This window comes from Dendropsophus ebraccatus, chromosome 4 (genome assembly GCF_027789765.1).
Source record: "Dendropsophus ebraccatus isolate aDenEbr1 chromosome 4, aDenEbr1.pat, whole genome shotgun sequence".
Classification (NCBI taxonomy): Eukaryota; Metazoa; Chordata; class Amphibia; order Anura; family Hylidae; genus Dendropsophus; species Dendropsophus ebraccatus.
The window spans coordinates 66827272-66841569 of NC_091457.1; the positions used below are offsets into that span (position 1 = coordinate 66827272).

Genomic DNA, 14298 nt, shown 5'->3' on the forward strand with positions numbered 1-14298 from the left:
ATTGCCGTGTAAAATTTAGACTGGTGCAAACTGGCCAAAGCAACCAATCACAGCTCAGCTTTCAGCTCTGGTGAAAGGAAAGAGGAGCTGTGATTGGTTGCTGTCGCCAGTTTGCACCAGTCTAAATTTTAAACCCTTTGATAAATCTTCCCCATTGTGATTAAGTGACCAGTTTTACAATATTGGCCATATGGTCAGAAATCCACTGTTTAGTGATTCACTTGGAACAGTTATTGTTGCTCATTACAATTATTACTATGCTGTCCTATTCTTGGACACTAATATAAGTGGTTGCAGTATACTATAAGCAACACTCTGATATATGAACACATTGTGGCATGCTCTGTTTTTAAATTTTCACAAAATTCACAGTTTATTTTATTTAATACAATTAAAAGCTAAGTTTTAAATTCAGGAGTCCTCACAGTTGTTGGAATAAAAAAGTTTTGTATATACTAGTGTACATAGCGTGAAGACTGTATTTGGAACATCTATTGTGTCTGGGTTCAATCAGTTACAGAAAATACCTTTTGTTTCGATACACGCTTGTATACCACACATACCTTTTGTTACGGCAATCTCCATATACCAACTGTATACCTTGCTTGCTGTCAATGAATGAGATTTACAGAGAAACCCTAGTACAACCTGCATAGTCGCACAGTACACATCACTTTTGCATGTCCATGTACATCATGAAACATATGCAGTTGGTTAGTGAGTGTAATGCCTCTCATAGCATGAGAGTGCCCAATTCCTCAGATTCAGTATGACCAAGCAGTAGAGGGATCCGCTTTGGTTTTGCAAAGGATCCCTTATTCAGAATGCCTACAAATTGTAGCAATGCTCACCTTACTTGCCACTAATAGTATATTGATGCTTTGTAATTACTGGAAAAGTCTGTTGGAAATCTGGCCTTCACAACCATCTCATCCAAACATCTTTGCTCTGAGCGTTTTTTTTTTTTATATAATATTGAATTTCTTAATGCAGGACTATACTGCTTCCAAGGAACAACTTACTCGACCTTAGAGAAACCTGTACACAAATCTTTTTCTAAAAAGATGTTTGTACACATCCATATACACTCACCGGCCACTTTATTAGGTACACCATGCTAGTAACGGGTTGGACCCCCTTTTGCCTTCAGAACTGCCTCAATTCTTCGTGGCATATATTCAACAAGGTGCTGGAAGCATTCCTCAGAGATTTTGGTCCATATTGACATGATGGCATCACACAGTTGCCGCAGATTTGTCGGCTGCACATCCATGATGCGAATCTCCCGTTCCACCACATCCCAAAGATGCTCTATTGGATTGAGATCTGGTGACTGTGGAGGCCATTTGAGTACAGTGAACTCATTGTCATGTTCAAGCAGAAATCGAGACTCATCAGACCAGGCAACGTTTTTCCAATCTTCTACTGTCCAATTTCGATGAGCTTGTGCAAATTGTAGCCTCAGTTTCCTGTTCTTAGCTGAAAGGAGTGGCACCCGGTGTGGTCTTCTGCTGCTGTAGCCCATCTGCCTCAAAGTTGGAGGTACTGTGCGTTCAGAGATGCTCTTCTGCCTACCTTGGTTGTAACGGTTGGCTATTTGAGTCACTGTTGCCTTTCTATCAGCTCGAACCAGTCTGCCCATTCTCCTCTGACCTCTGGCATCAACAAGGCATTTCCGCCCACAGAACTTCCGCTCACTGGATGTTTTTTCTTTTTCGGACCATTTTCTGTAAACCCTAGAGATGGTTGTGCGTGAAAATCCCAGTAGATCAGCAGTTTCTGAAATACTCAGACCAGCCCTTCTGGCACCAACAACCATGCCACGTTCAAAGACACTCAAATCACCTTTCTTCCCCATACTGATGCTCGGTTTGAACTGCAGGAGATTGTCTTGACCATGTCTACATGCCTAAATGCCGCCATGTGATTGGCTGATTAGAAATTAGGTGGTAACGTGCAGTTGGACAGGTGTACCTAATAAAGTGGCCGGTGAGTGTATATGCAGATTTTATTTATGGCCTAAACATGTGGGCTTCTCCAGATAAATTACCAATCACCACCAAGTAAATTTGTTATGAAAAAAAAGTACAAAAAATGTATTTCCAGCAAATGTTTTCCTGGTTGGTTTAAAACCCTCACAGCTACTTTCCTAGTCAAAAATATGATGAACAAAAAAAAACAGCTGAACAGTGGTCCTTTGTCTGCTAGGAAATTGCCCTGACATTCTTTTTATCGGCAAGTCAATTAGAGAGGAAGGGTCTATATATTATTATGCCAGATCTGACATATGTGAGAAATGTCCCCTGACACCATACGGTTTAAGTTTGGCACTATAGTGTACTGTAGCTTTAAAAATAATTTTCTGCACTTTTCTTTCAAACCTAATGATATAGAAGTTAAACATCATCTTTGGTATACTGAGAAATAAATATCCTGCCAGGCCCATCTGTCCTATAGTATGAAGGCTGCATAAGACAATACAGACACATTGATTCTTTAGGCTGATTCAGCCAATGACACCAAACAAGAGTGTTCTCATCAAGCAGATGGGTGTGATAAATATGCACATACTGCACTTGTTTAATATCCTTTTGCTTAAAATGAGACTGCTAATAAGCTTAGTAAAAGTCCAAATGTTGTGAGAAACCTTTGCATTGAAACTTGTGTGTGTGTGTGGGGGGGGGGGGGGGGGGGGATTCAGGGGGCTTACCTGCATCAAATCTACCTGATGAAGAATGTGCATCAAGAAGTGACACTTCACTTCTTCATTTTGCCTTTTCCCCCATTTTATGAATGATGTGTCTTTACAAACCCTTACTTTGTAAACTGTGGTGCAGACTTTTATTGAAAGCAATGGGCTGTGGTTTCTATGTGGATTCCACATCAGAATCCAGAATTGAGGTGTCAGGTTTATGGTAAAAGTCAGATTACTTACTGACTAATAATCCATATCTATATTGCTGGCTAGTCTGGTGTACTGGAACTGGACCTTTATCACAGTCTTTACACCTGTATTTCTATACATAAAGCAGAGATGCACTGCTAGCCTATACTTTTATATTAGGGGTACTCTGATGCTTAGCAATATATCATTAATACAAAGCTATTACAAAGTTACATATAAAGTTCAGTTTTTACTCATTATAGTTTGACTGGCATTCCCTCAGGTTTTTGTCAGCAGCCATTTTGTGTCAGCGTGTCACCTAATTTACTGTATGTATGATGGGCCAGTGTCTTCAAGTTCTTATGATCGGCCCCCTGCAGCGCCTCACTGCTACATCTCCCTGCCGGCTCCATGGCTGACCATGCTCACACCCTCAGCAGCAACATTAGCCACTAATCTCTGATCCCATGCTCGGGGGGAGGGGGGGGGGGAAGTTGCGCCCCCTAATGGCTATATTTATTTTTTTCTTTTCTTTGTTTTTAGTTTGAACCCCAGTGAAGAAATTTATATTGTTTTCTCACCTTCTAGAGACTCGTCAATAAAAATAAGGTAATCTTTCAGTCCTATTACTGTATTCTTTGAAGTTAAAGTGACACTGTCACCACCTTTTTGCATTTTGACTGCTCCCCACAGGTGTAAGGGGTAAATGTTATAGCTTTCATTACTTATTTTATATCACACCTCATGGTGCTTGTTCTGGTAAAAAGTCATTTTTATCACCTGTGGATTGGTATATGTGGGCAGGGCCTCTCAGCCTTTGGGCCACATCGCCCTGCCCCTAGCGCCACTTAGCCCTGCCCCCATCCATGACATCATCACCACATAGGCTCCGACCCTCAGCAGCCATTGGAAGGGCCAGCCTAAAGCTCTAGCCCCCCCTAGATTGTCCCACACCAATGGCCGCTGAGGGGGGCCTATACGATGATGTCATGGATGGGGCGAGGCTAAGTGGCGCTAGGGGTGGAGCAGTGTGGCACATAGTCCGTGAGGCCCCGTCCACATATACCAATCCACAGGTGATAAAAACAACTTTTTACCAGAACAAGCACCATGAGGTGTGATATAAAATAAGTAATGAAAGCTGTAACATTCACCCTTTACACCTGTGGAGAGCAGTCAAAATGCAAATGGGGGTGACAGTGTCACTTTAATTTTGACTGTTTGTCTCAGTGTGCATGACAGTTCTCCAGATGTCATTCTTTAAAGTGACTCTGCACCCACAATCTGACCCCCCCCCCAAAAAAAAAACCATTTGTACCTTTGGATAGCTGCTTTTAATCCAAGATCTGTCCTGGGGTCAGTCAGGTGATGCAGTTATTGTCCTAAAAAACAACTTTTAAACTGACAGCCCTGTGCCCAATGGCCTTGGCCTAGGTTGTGTATGCATTAGGCTGGCACACCCTCTCTATCCCTCCTCCCTACCCTCCTCATCATTAAGAATGCTCAAGGCAGATTGTCTCCTATTAATCAGCTGCGTGAGCACGGCACATGGGCTGGATCGTTAAGGCACCTGTGCAATATTCAGACAGGAGAAAATGTTCTAGGGGCATTCCTAATGATGAAGAGGGTGGGGAGGAGGGACAGATGGGTGGTGCAAAGTTAGGGCACAGATACTCTAAGCCCCAGCCGTAGGGCACGGGGCTGTTAGTTTAAAAGTTGTTTTTTAGGACAATAACTGCATCACCTGCCGAACGGACCCCTGGACAGATCTTGGATTAAAAGCAGCTATCCGAAGGTACAAATGGTTCGGGGGGGGGGGGGGGGGGGTCAGATTGTGGGTACAGAGTCGCTTTAAGTGTGAGTCTTAAGGCATCTAAATCCCATATTCCTGAATGATGTGATTACTGTGTCTCTGTCCCTTACATAGCTGGTGGCTTCTCGAAAGTCATCTCCAACATCAAACTGCAAGAGTTATAATACTTCTGATTTTACAGAGTCTCTCTTTACTTTTATATACAGTAAGACATTATTATATTTGATTATATTTCCTGGGTCTTATACTACTTCTCTTCTTAACGGCTGTTTTTTTCTTCATTTCTCATATTAGATTATCTGGATATCAATTTCATGCAGACCATCTTAAGAAGCTCTGTGCTGTGCTAGAAAACAGTCACTGTGTTAACTATTTGAAGTGAGTAGATCACATCAATAGGCTGCTCTTGTGAAATATGGCATAGCTGGTAGGATATGCCCTGGGTGCCTGGAGGAGCGTAAACAAGCCACTTTGCCATAGCAAGGATTTTGCATATGTAAAGATGAATTTTGAGGATTTTGCATAGTTCAGGTGTTGAAAGCCATTACAAAGAATGCATGAATACTTTTACTGAAGGCTAATGAATTTCATACAACATTTTGTATTGTTAGTATTTATTGCCATATAAAATAATGTATGCTTACAGATTAAAGAGGAACAACATATCTTTGGAAGCCATGAAGGGGATTCTCACACTTGAGTCAAGAAAGCCTCATCATTTCATCTTAAGGTAAGAAAGAATTTTGCACAAATTTTGCACCAAAACCTTGAAATGCAACACTGCGCCATAATTGTGCCAAAATTACGGCCCAAAATAGTGTCTCAAGTAAGCTAAGAGGTGATAACATACAAAGTTAGACAACAATGTGATAAGACGCACCAGATGCATCCTATAATATGACCCACTGATACATATGGCATATCTTCAGCCAGTCTCCACCTAGTTTATGCTGTCTAAATATTAGAATTGGCAAATCTGCTCCAATTACTTCTTAGGGGTAACAGGCAAGCAAATCTTCATCTTGTCATGGTCCTATATTGTTGATGCCATGAATATTTGTTGATGGGCTCTTACCTAATAATAGTGGTATGCTCTATATTTCAGTATTGATGAGCCATGGGTGAATGGAGAACATTTAATGCCACTTGTCCATCACTACATGCACATTCCTTCAAAACTTCAATGTATCAGGTAAGTGAAAGAGACTTATATAAGCCTGAAAGAAGGGCTTTGAATGAATAACTAATATAATCACAGATTAGCCAGTACTAGATGGTGTAGGATTATAAGGAGCTGTTATTTTTTGAATTTTTTAAAACAAAACAGATGCTTCTTACCCTGATCGCTTCCATTACATATCCAACAGACAAGAAGGTAAGCTGTCACATTGAAATTGTTATCCAATCTGCAGGCATCATGCTATAGAACAGGAGGAGTTGAGCAGATTTATATATATATAGTTTTGTAGGAAAAGTTTCAGGATAACTGGTTATTTACTCATGTAAATTGCTGCTCATTCTGAGCTAAGTAGTCATGTGGGCGGCCCTATTCAAAGACTGAAAATGATCTGTATGTAGGTGTACAGGTAGTCAATCACTGACTATGGCCACTGGCTTGTCTATTCTACATATTGTGGATTAAAAAGTCAATTGGGTGGTCCTATTTAGTGATTGACAGCTCTTTCTACCCACACACTTATACACAGAGAGCTGTCAGTCTCTAAACAGGACTGCCCTTGTGTGACTACTAGACTGAACAGAGACTTACCGGTACCGTATCGGTTGGGTGACACATGTAAAAAAATGGCTGTTGTGTTACACGGCCGTGTCAAATAACAGCCGTTGTTGTACCCCCTGTGAACACGGCCTAAGGCTGTTTTCACACACTGAAATTAAAAAAAAAAAATAAAAAAAAAACCCAGCTGTAAAATAGGTATAAAGGTGACCTTTTTTATAATAATGTGTACCATAGATGTCTATGGAAAGTGCATATATTTTATAAAAAGTGTGCTTACTGTAGAGCTAAGTTCACAAACTGTAATTGTACGGCTGTCTTTTTGGATGGCTGCATTTTGGCTTTAAAAGGACGGCTGTAAAAGGACAGTATGTAAACATAGCCTAGAACATATTTTTAGATTTTTAGATTTAAAAAGTCTGCTTTTTATGGCTATTTTATGAAGATTTTTTGTATTTATTTGACAGTGTGTGAACCCCATATCATAGTGATGGGAAACATGGTGTTTTGCATCTGACAAATAAAAAAAAATATTGAAAATGAGTCACAGTTTTATGTGCTATATATGTTGAACAAATATGATTACATATGAGCAGAATTATTCCAGATTACTTCCATAAATAATAATAATTCTTTCTGTCATTTTAGTGCATTTCAGAGTAAGTTGACCATCAAACTGAACAGCGAGCACTGTCATGATGGAAGGTAAAAAGCTCTAAGAAGACTGGCTTGACAAATAGGATTTAACTGATATTCCTTTTAGGCTATGGTCCCACAACATACTAAAGATCGAGAAGAAGGCCGTTGTTGTTAAACAACAGCTGGAAATAATGTTCTTTTTGATATTTAGTACATTGTTAGAACATTGCCTAAAGCCAGGGGTTATTCAGGATTAACAAAACATAGCTGCTTCCTTCCAAAAAAAAAAGAACCACATCTGTCTTCAGGTTTACTTTAATGGAGAAAAGCTGCAGTACCATACCCAAACTGAGGACCGGAGTGGTGCTGTTTCTGGAAGAAAGTGGCTATGTTTTTCTAATCCTGGATTACTTCTTTAATCTGGTGTAAAAAGTAATATAACTTTTTAATAAAATATTATTAAAGAAAATGTGCCATTTTTGTTTCACATTAAGTGGCAGCATAACTGCAGTCAAGTCTCTCTGCTGCCACCAATGGCTTTGTCTGGAACTGCAGGACTGGTCAAGCTTGGTCCTGGCACAGATACATACCAGTGGCACTGCTGGTAGCAGTAGTGATATTGAGCCTCCCAAATGTCTATTATTAATGCATATTACCATTAGAATTCACATTACAGCTGGGGAAGCAGCCAGTGTCACTAGTGTTGTAGCTGAGACACTGTGTAGCAAAGAAAGCAGAGGGATGCAGTGGCTGCAGCACTAGGGACACAGGCTGCTTCCCCAAGTGCGTTGTCTATTCTAATGCTAATATGCACTAGAATAGAAATTAGGGGAGACTCAATATTACTAATACTGATGTTACTGGTTTGGACCAGGGTTTAACCAGTCCTGCAAAAAATATATATTTTTCTATTCTCCTGAATACACATTTAAATATGGTATATAGCTGTTACTGCATAGTCATACTTTTTATAGTACACATTTTAAAGTAAACCTGTCATGTAAATCTAACAGCAGAGAGAATAGCAGAACTTTGAACATCTGCTAGTGAGGCAATAGGCATTTTTAGTTGGACAGTGCTTCTGCTTAGCCACCTGCATAATCACTACTACTAACAACTGTTTGTATGCATTTATGTCTCTGTGTGTTTGTTTATGTACATGCATATAAATATATCTGTAAATGCGTGGGTGTGTACGCTGGTATCTGTGTTTGTATGGGTAGGTGCATCTCAGTGTATCTGCACTTGTGTAAGTGCCTATTAAATGCAGTATGTATACTGTATATAAGATTGTATGCATCTGTTTATATGTGTTTGTGAATGTATACATATTTAGGTATCTATGTAGATATTTTGCTGGTGTCTGATCAGTAAAGGTCTGATCGATGTTGTCTGTCACCCTGTAGCTTTTCTCTGACCCAGTACTTCTCCCAGTCTGGTGCTTTATCTTACATGGTTACACAACCCTACTTAAAAGATAGGCTGTACAGCATCTTCTACACAATGCCAGAGGATGAGAGAAAGGCTTAACTTACTGCTGTGGCCACTCTGTGGTACTGTAGAGGTCCCACTCTTTGGATTGTGATGGCATATACTAATGATATGTCTATGTTGGGAAAGGCCTTTGAGTATGTAGCGGCTATGCTGCCAAATTTCCAGGGAGGCAGGGGGTATTTGGGTTGGGGTAGGCGAAGGTTTCACTCCTTGCACACACTGGTGCATTTATAGTGCATTTATGTACAATAATCTGCTAACCGTTGGTGCAAATGCTGCGGATGAATGCCAGATTAGTCCCATGTCAGCACAACTATGAAAGCACTAAACTCCAAACTAGTTGTCATAATTGGCCATGTACCTAGTTTCTCTGAGATACAACAGTACTTGTGTAGAGAATAGAGGACACATTTGTATCTCCATTCTCTGTCTGTAGTTTGCTGGGTTGACACTGCATTTTTGCTATCCGTTTAACGTATCCGTTTAATGTAAAAGAAACAGATGCATATGTGTGTGTGCGCATGTGTTTTTTCATTGACTTCCGCTATAAAAAAAAAAAAAGGATTAAAATACATCAGTTTGTTTTATTTTAGTGTACACTAAAAAAAATGGTTGCAAAAAAAGGCTATATGAACCCTGCCTAACACAGGTACCTGCATAGGACATAAGCAAAAAAAAAAAACAATGTATAAACTAATACATTTACACAGCAATAAGAAATTCTGAGTTTAATGTGTTAATGTGTTTAAAATATATCTTTTTATAAGTTGTGTATGTATGACTTGAAAAACAATGGTCAGGCATTTTTTTTAACTTTGTATGGTCATATTTGGATTTCAGAATTGCTACAGGTTTTCAGACAGTGAAATCATTAAGGTAAGAATTGGCTGCATTATGGCTGTACCTTCTTCTAAATATTATAATAAACAGCATGTCATAATGTGATGACACTATGTATGAATCCAAAAGAAAAAGCTGTATGCCCTAAAAACCACCTCCAATCAATAATATGTTATCTGTTCATACATAGAGTTTTATTTGTGTGTCTAACTACACTCCATATGGCTATATGGGTTGGCGTCCACTTGTGTTACATTTTATTTTTGTATTTAAAAAATAATATAGGGTAATATGATAGGATAAAAATGATAGGGTAATATACCCTGATCATAAAGATATTACTTTATGATCAGGGTATGTTTATTACAGCTGTAATTTACTAAAATACGGCCATATTTTCATGTTAAAATGACAACCATAATTTACTAAATACCAGCTGTAAAAAAGGGAGTGTTAGTTATTTTACAGCTGTTTCTTTAATACGGTGTGTGCACAGATGATTTCTCATTGACTTTAAAGGGGCACATTATTTTTCAAACCTACAGTCCTAATTTTTCCACAACATGATGCCTGTAGTTTGTGCTTATTTTTTACGTTGTGTGAACACCCAGTTTGACCTCTGGGAAAGGAAGGCAGTGCTAGTGTGGTGCTGTTTTTACATTGCAGTGCTGCCACCCAGCTGTAAATTGCAGCACTTCTCTATTTAAGTGAATGGGGAAGACTGCAGTTGCCTCTAAAGTCAGGTTGCTAGGAGCTGTGGTTTTCAGGGGGAAACTCAGTAGTGTAAGCAATGCTTTATCAGTGGTGCATTTTCATCATTCTCATAATTGGGGGAGGGGGGAGTAGGTAGACTCCACTAATTAAAAAGTGATGCCATTTCCTAGCCTTATTCTATAATTTCCATATGGAAAATGGCAAACCCAGTTTAAATGATAGAAGTAAGGGTAAGCAGGGTTCCAACCCAGAAATTCTACTGAAATAAAATTAGCATTTTTATTGCTATGGCATACTATGGTCATATTGTCTATGGCAGGGATTTTCAACCAGTGTGCCGTGGCACACTAGTGTGCCGCGACACATGGCCGGGTGTTCCGCGGGGAAAGTTCCCCAAACTATGGTGCCCCTGTGAAACAGGAGAAAACAATGGGGGAGAGAAACCTGGGGATGGGGGAGAAACAGGGGAGAGAAGCAGGGGGGAGAGAAGTTTGGTGGAGAGAAGCACGGGGGAGAGAAGCACAGGAGAGAAGCAGGGGGAGAAGTATGGTGGAGAGAAGCACAGGAGAGAAGTAGGGGGGAGAAGCACAGGGGAGAGAAGCATGGGGGAGAGAAGCACAGGAGAGAAGCAGGGGGGAGAAGTATGGTGGGGAGAAGAAAACAGGCCCAGGTTTCACACTGAGTTAGTATAAATACATTTTGAATCTATATTATTAACTATATGTATAATATGTACTGTTTTAGTGACATTTTGTGCCATTTTGGTTGGTGGTGTGCCCCGGGATTTTTTAAGTATAAAAAGTGTGCCGCGGCTCAAAAAAGGTTGAAAATCACTGGTCTATGGCATACTAAGTCCCCTGACCACAAGCTAAAAACATATACAAACTGTGGAGGTGTATACCATATTATGCATAAATCCTATTATTGGATTATGTTCTCACAAATATGTTTATGCTTCAGGTTTAATGAATGCAGACTGGAAATAGATAACTTGGAGTCTCTAGCTCTTATGATAAGGCACAGCACAAGTCTTACAGAGCTAAGGTAAGCTAATCCTAGTGAAGTCTAAAAAAAATATGTGTTCACCCTAGGTAGTATATAAATTGTTAACAAAATATTCCATGTTTGGCTAGAGACCATTGGAGTTCCCTGTTCTGTATAAGTATTCTAGTCAGCAGCTGATAGCTTGGCCTCGTGTAGTGTGTAATTTTTGGTTGAAGTGTCCCTTTAGATATTATTTAAGATATTGTTCATACATGTACACAAAACATATCTACCTTTCGTATGTGTGCAGAATGTGTGGATTCAATGATCAAAATAAATAATAATTTTAAATTCTGAGCTACTGATGTCTTTTAACAACTAGTACTGACCTTACCCATGGCAATGTATTTCATGTAAAGTATTGCCTCAAATCTGGAAACTTTTCATTCATGTTCTTTTATCCCAGTATATCAGGAACCAACCTTGGTGATAAAGGAGTTCACATTATTTCCAGTCTCCTGACATCGCTTCCAATCCTAAAGATCATTAGGTGAGAGTCATAAAGCTTCAGTCTCCATCTGAGATGTTATTATTTACACACTTTACTGCTTGCTGGATTAGGTGTGTTTTACACCTAGAATTCAGATTTACATAGCTCTTGCTAGTCTACTTCCTATTTCTAATCTACTTGTCTAAAAACCACTACCTTCTGCTAAAGGTGCTCATGCACCTTAGATTAAAACTGATGAAAGTGAACAATTTCAACCAAAATGAATTGTTGGCTGCAATTTATCAGAATGGTTGTTTTAGCCAACCAATAATAGACTGTTGTCATCTGAAAAGAAGTCGGACAATAGTTGGACAAAAAAATCATTTGTTCAAGAAGAATCTTTCATTCATGAACAATGTTTCTGTAAAGAATATTCTCAGACCGTTTCCAGAATATTCTTGGCACATTCTCAGAATTCTTCCAGAAAGATTTTTTTTCCTTCGCCTGATGTAACTGATAGTATGGATAGTTATTGTTGTTATTATTATTATTATTACTTATTATTGACTAAAATGTGTTTAGGCCCTAATACACAGAGTGATTATCTGAGAAATCAGGCTCCAATTGGGCAGATATTGCTCTGTGTAATAAAGACGGTGATCAGCTAAGGAGCAAGTAGTTGTTCATTCGTTGTCTTCTTAATTTATCAACAAGATTGGTGGAAAAAGTCTAAAAATTTTGCACAACTGTATACCTATGCTAAAAGTCCCCATAATCTTTAGACTTTTATCGGCTGAACCGATGTATGGGGGCCTTTATGCAAATTTTAAAAGTTTACCCTGCTCAAGATCAAGGCCGGCGTTAGGGGAGGGCAAACTGGGCAATTGCCCAGGGCCCCCATCCCCCGGGGGCCCCCTACTGCTGTTACACAGGCAGGAGCACACAGACAGCGTCCTGCAGCCTCCTGTAGTGAGCCCTGGCCACAGCTACTTGCTGCTATCAGGGGATCACAAAAGCTGCAGGACGGTATCCTCCCTGAGTGTGTGCTCCTGGTGTGAGTGTGTGAGTTCCCTTAAGACCCCCCCTCCTTCCCCCTCTCTTCCTGTATGATCTGACCTCCGTCCTCCTGCACTGTGTGGCCTCCGTCCTCCTCCTCCTTCCATGAATGGTGTCGGGACGATAGGGGAGAAGTTTGCAGGCTGTGTCACATCCTGCTGCTGCCATAGACATGAGGGGTATTGCACCACTACACACAGCATGCTGCTAGAGGCAGTAAGTATACTGTATATGTAGTGTGTAGTTGATGTGTACCAATGTAGTTGTATAAGGGCTGAATGTAGTGTGTGTTACATGTAAGGTGTACTGTATAGATTGGATGTCTTGGATTTGTGTAATGTTTTTTTTCCATGGATGTGTTAGTGTGTGTGCATGCGTTTGTGTATATGTATATATATATGTGTGTGTGTGTGTGTGTGTGTGTGTGTGTGTGTGTGTGTGTGCATGCATGCGTGTGTGTTTGTCTATATTATATAATGCCACTGCTGTCTCAGCAGTGGCAGAAGTGTTCATGTGAAGTCGCTATAAGGGTATAAACACGTATTGTATCCGCAGCAGATTTTACCCTGTGAGGGTATGTGCACAGGAATTAGGCGAGGAATTAGGTGAGGAATTAAAGAGGAATTTCAGCTTGAAATTCCTCCCGTAAAATATGTACAGAGTAAAGTCCCATTGTGTTTAATGGGTTTTCTGCTCTGTTGTTCACACTGCAGAATTTCCGAGCAGAATTTTCTGCTGTAGATCTGCTAGAGGAATCCTATAGAAGTCAATGGGGGAATTAAAGTGACACTGTCACCCCCTTTGTGCATTCTGACATCTCTACACAGGTATAAAAGGTAAATTTTGCGGTTTTCAGACCTTATTTTATATCATACGTCATGGTGCTTGTCCAAGTAAAAAGTGATCTTTTATCAACGGCAGATTGTGTTAAGTGGGCGGGGCCTCGCCCACCGCACAACCATTGGCCCCGCCTCCTCGTCGGCCATTGGAACAGGCTGGCCTAAAGGTCTTGGCCCCACCCCCTCTAGGTCGGCCCACCAATGGGCGTCAAGGGGGCCAATGGTGGTGCGGTGGGCGGGGCTAAGTGGCGCTGATGCCGCGAGGCAACACCCACTTAACACAATCTGCAGTTGATAAAAGATTACTTTTTACTTCAACAAGCACCATGCTGTAAGATATAAAATAAGGTATGAAAACCGCTAAATTTACCCATTATACCTGTGTACAGATGTCAGAATGCAAAATGGGGGTGACAGTGTCACTTCTGCTTGAAATCTTTCAGCTACAATTCCTCAAGAATTGCTCAGTGTGCACATACCCTGAGTTCGCAGCAAAATTTGCTACGGATATCTGCCCATTCACTTCAAAGGGATGACATACTCACAGCGGGACTCCCGCTGCGAGTATGTCAAAGTCAGTGACATTAACCCCCGTGGCCCAAGAACATACTTTACTGGGTCCCTGCTCCGGCTTGCTTCAGGGGCTCCCAGCGTCTCCCAGCGCTCAGCCAATAAGTGTGCTGCGGTGGGGCAGGTGAAGTGAATGGGAAGGTATCCAGGCTGCGGGGGTTAATGGCACTGACTTTGACATGCTCGCAGCGGGATGACAATCCGGCTGTGAGTATGTCATCCCTTTGAAGTGAATAGGCA

The 14298-nt window shown here is 40.6% G+C and overlaps 1 protein-coding gene across 2 annotated transcripts in view; it reads left to right on the plus strand.

Annotated features, from left to right (window-relative positions):
• The window catches only part of NLRC5 (NLR family CARD domain containing 5), a 106048-nt gene that overhangs the window by 62039 nt on the left and 29711 nt on the right, over nt 1-14298 (plus strand). For both annotated transcript variants that reach the window (XM_069966002.1, XM_069966003.1), the window contains exons 27-34: nt 3428-3493; nt 4992-5075; nt 5344-5427; nt 5803-5889; nt 7081-7137; nt 9406-9441; nt 11080-11163; nt 11570-11653. In XM_069966002.1, coding sequence (XP_069822103.1) covers nt 3428-3493; nt 4992-5075; nt 5344-5427; nt 5803-5889; nt 7081-7137; nt 9406-9441; nt 11080-11163; nt 11570-11653 — 582 coding nt within the window. The remainder of the gene's footprint in view (nt 1-3427; nt 3494-4991; nt 5076-5343; nt 5428-5802; nt 5890-7080; nt 7138-9405; nt 9442-11079; nt 11164-11569; nt 11654-14298) is intronic.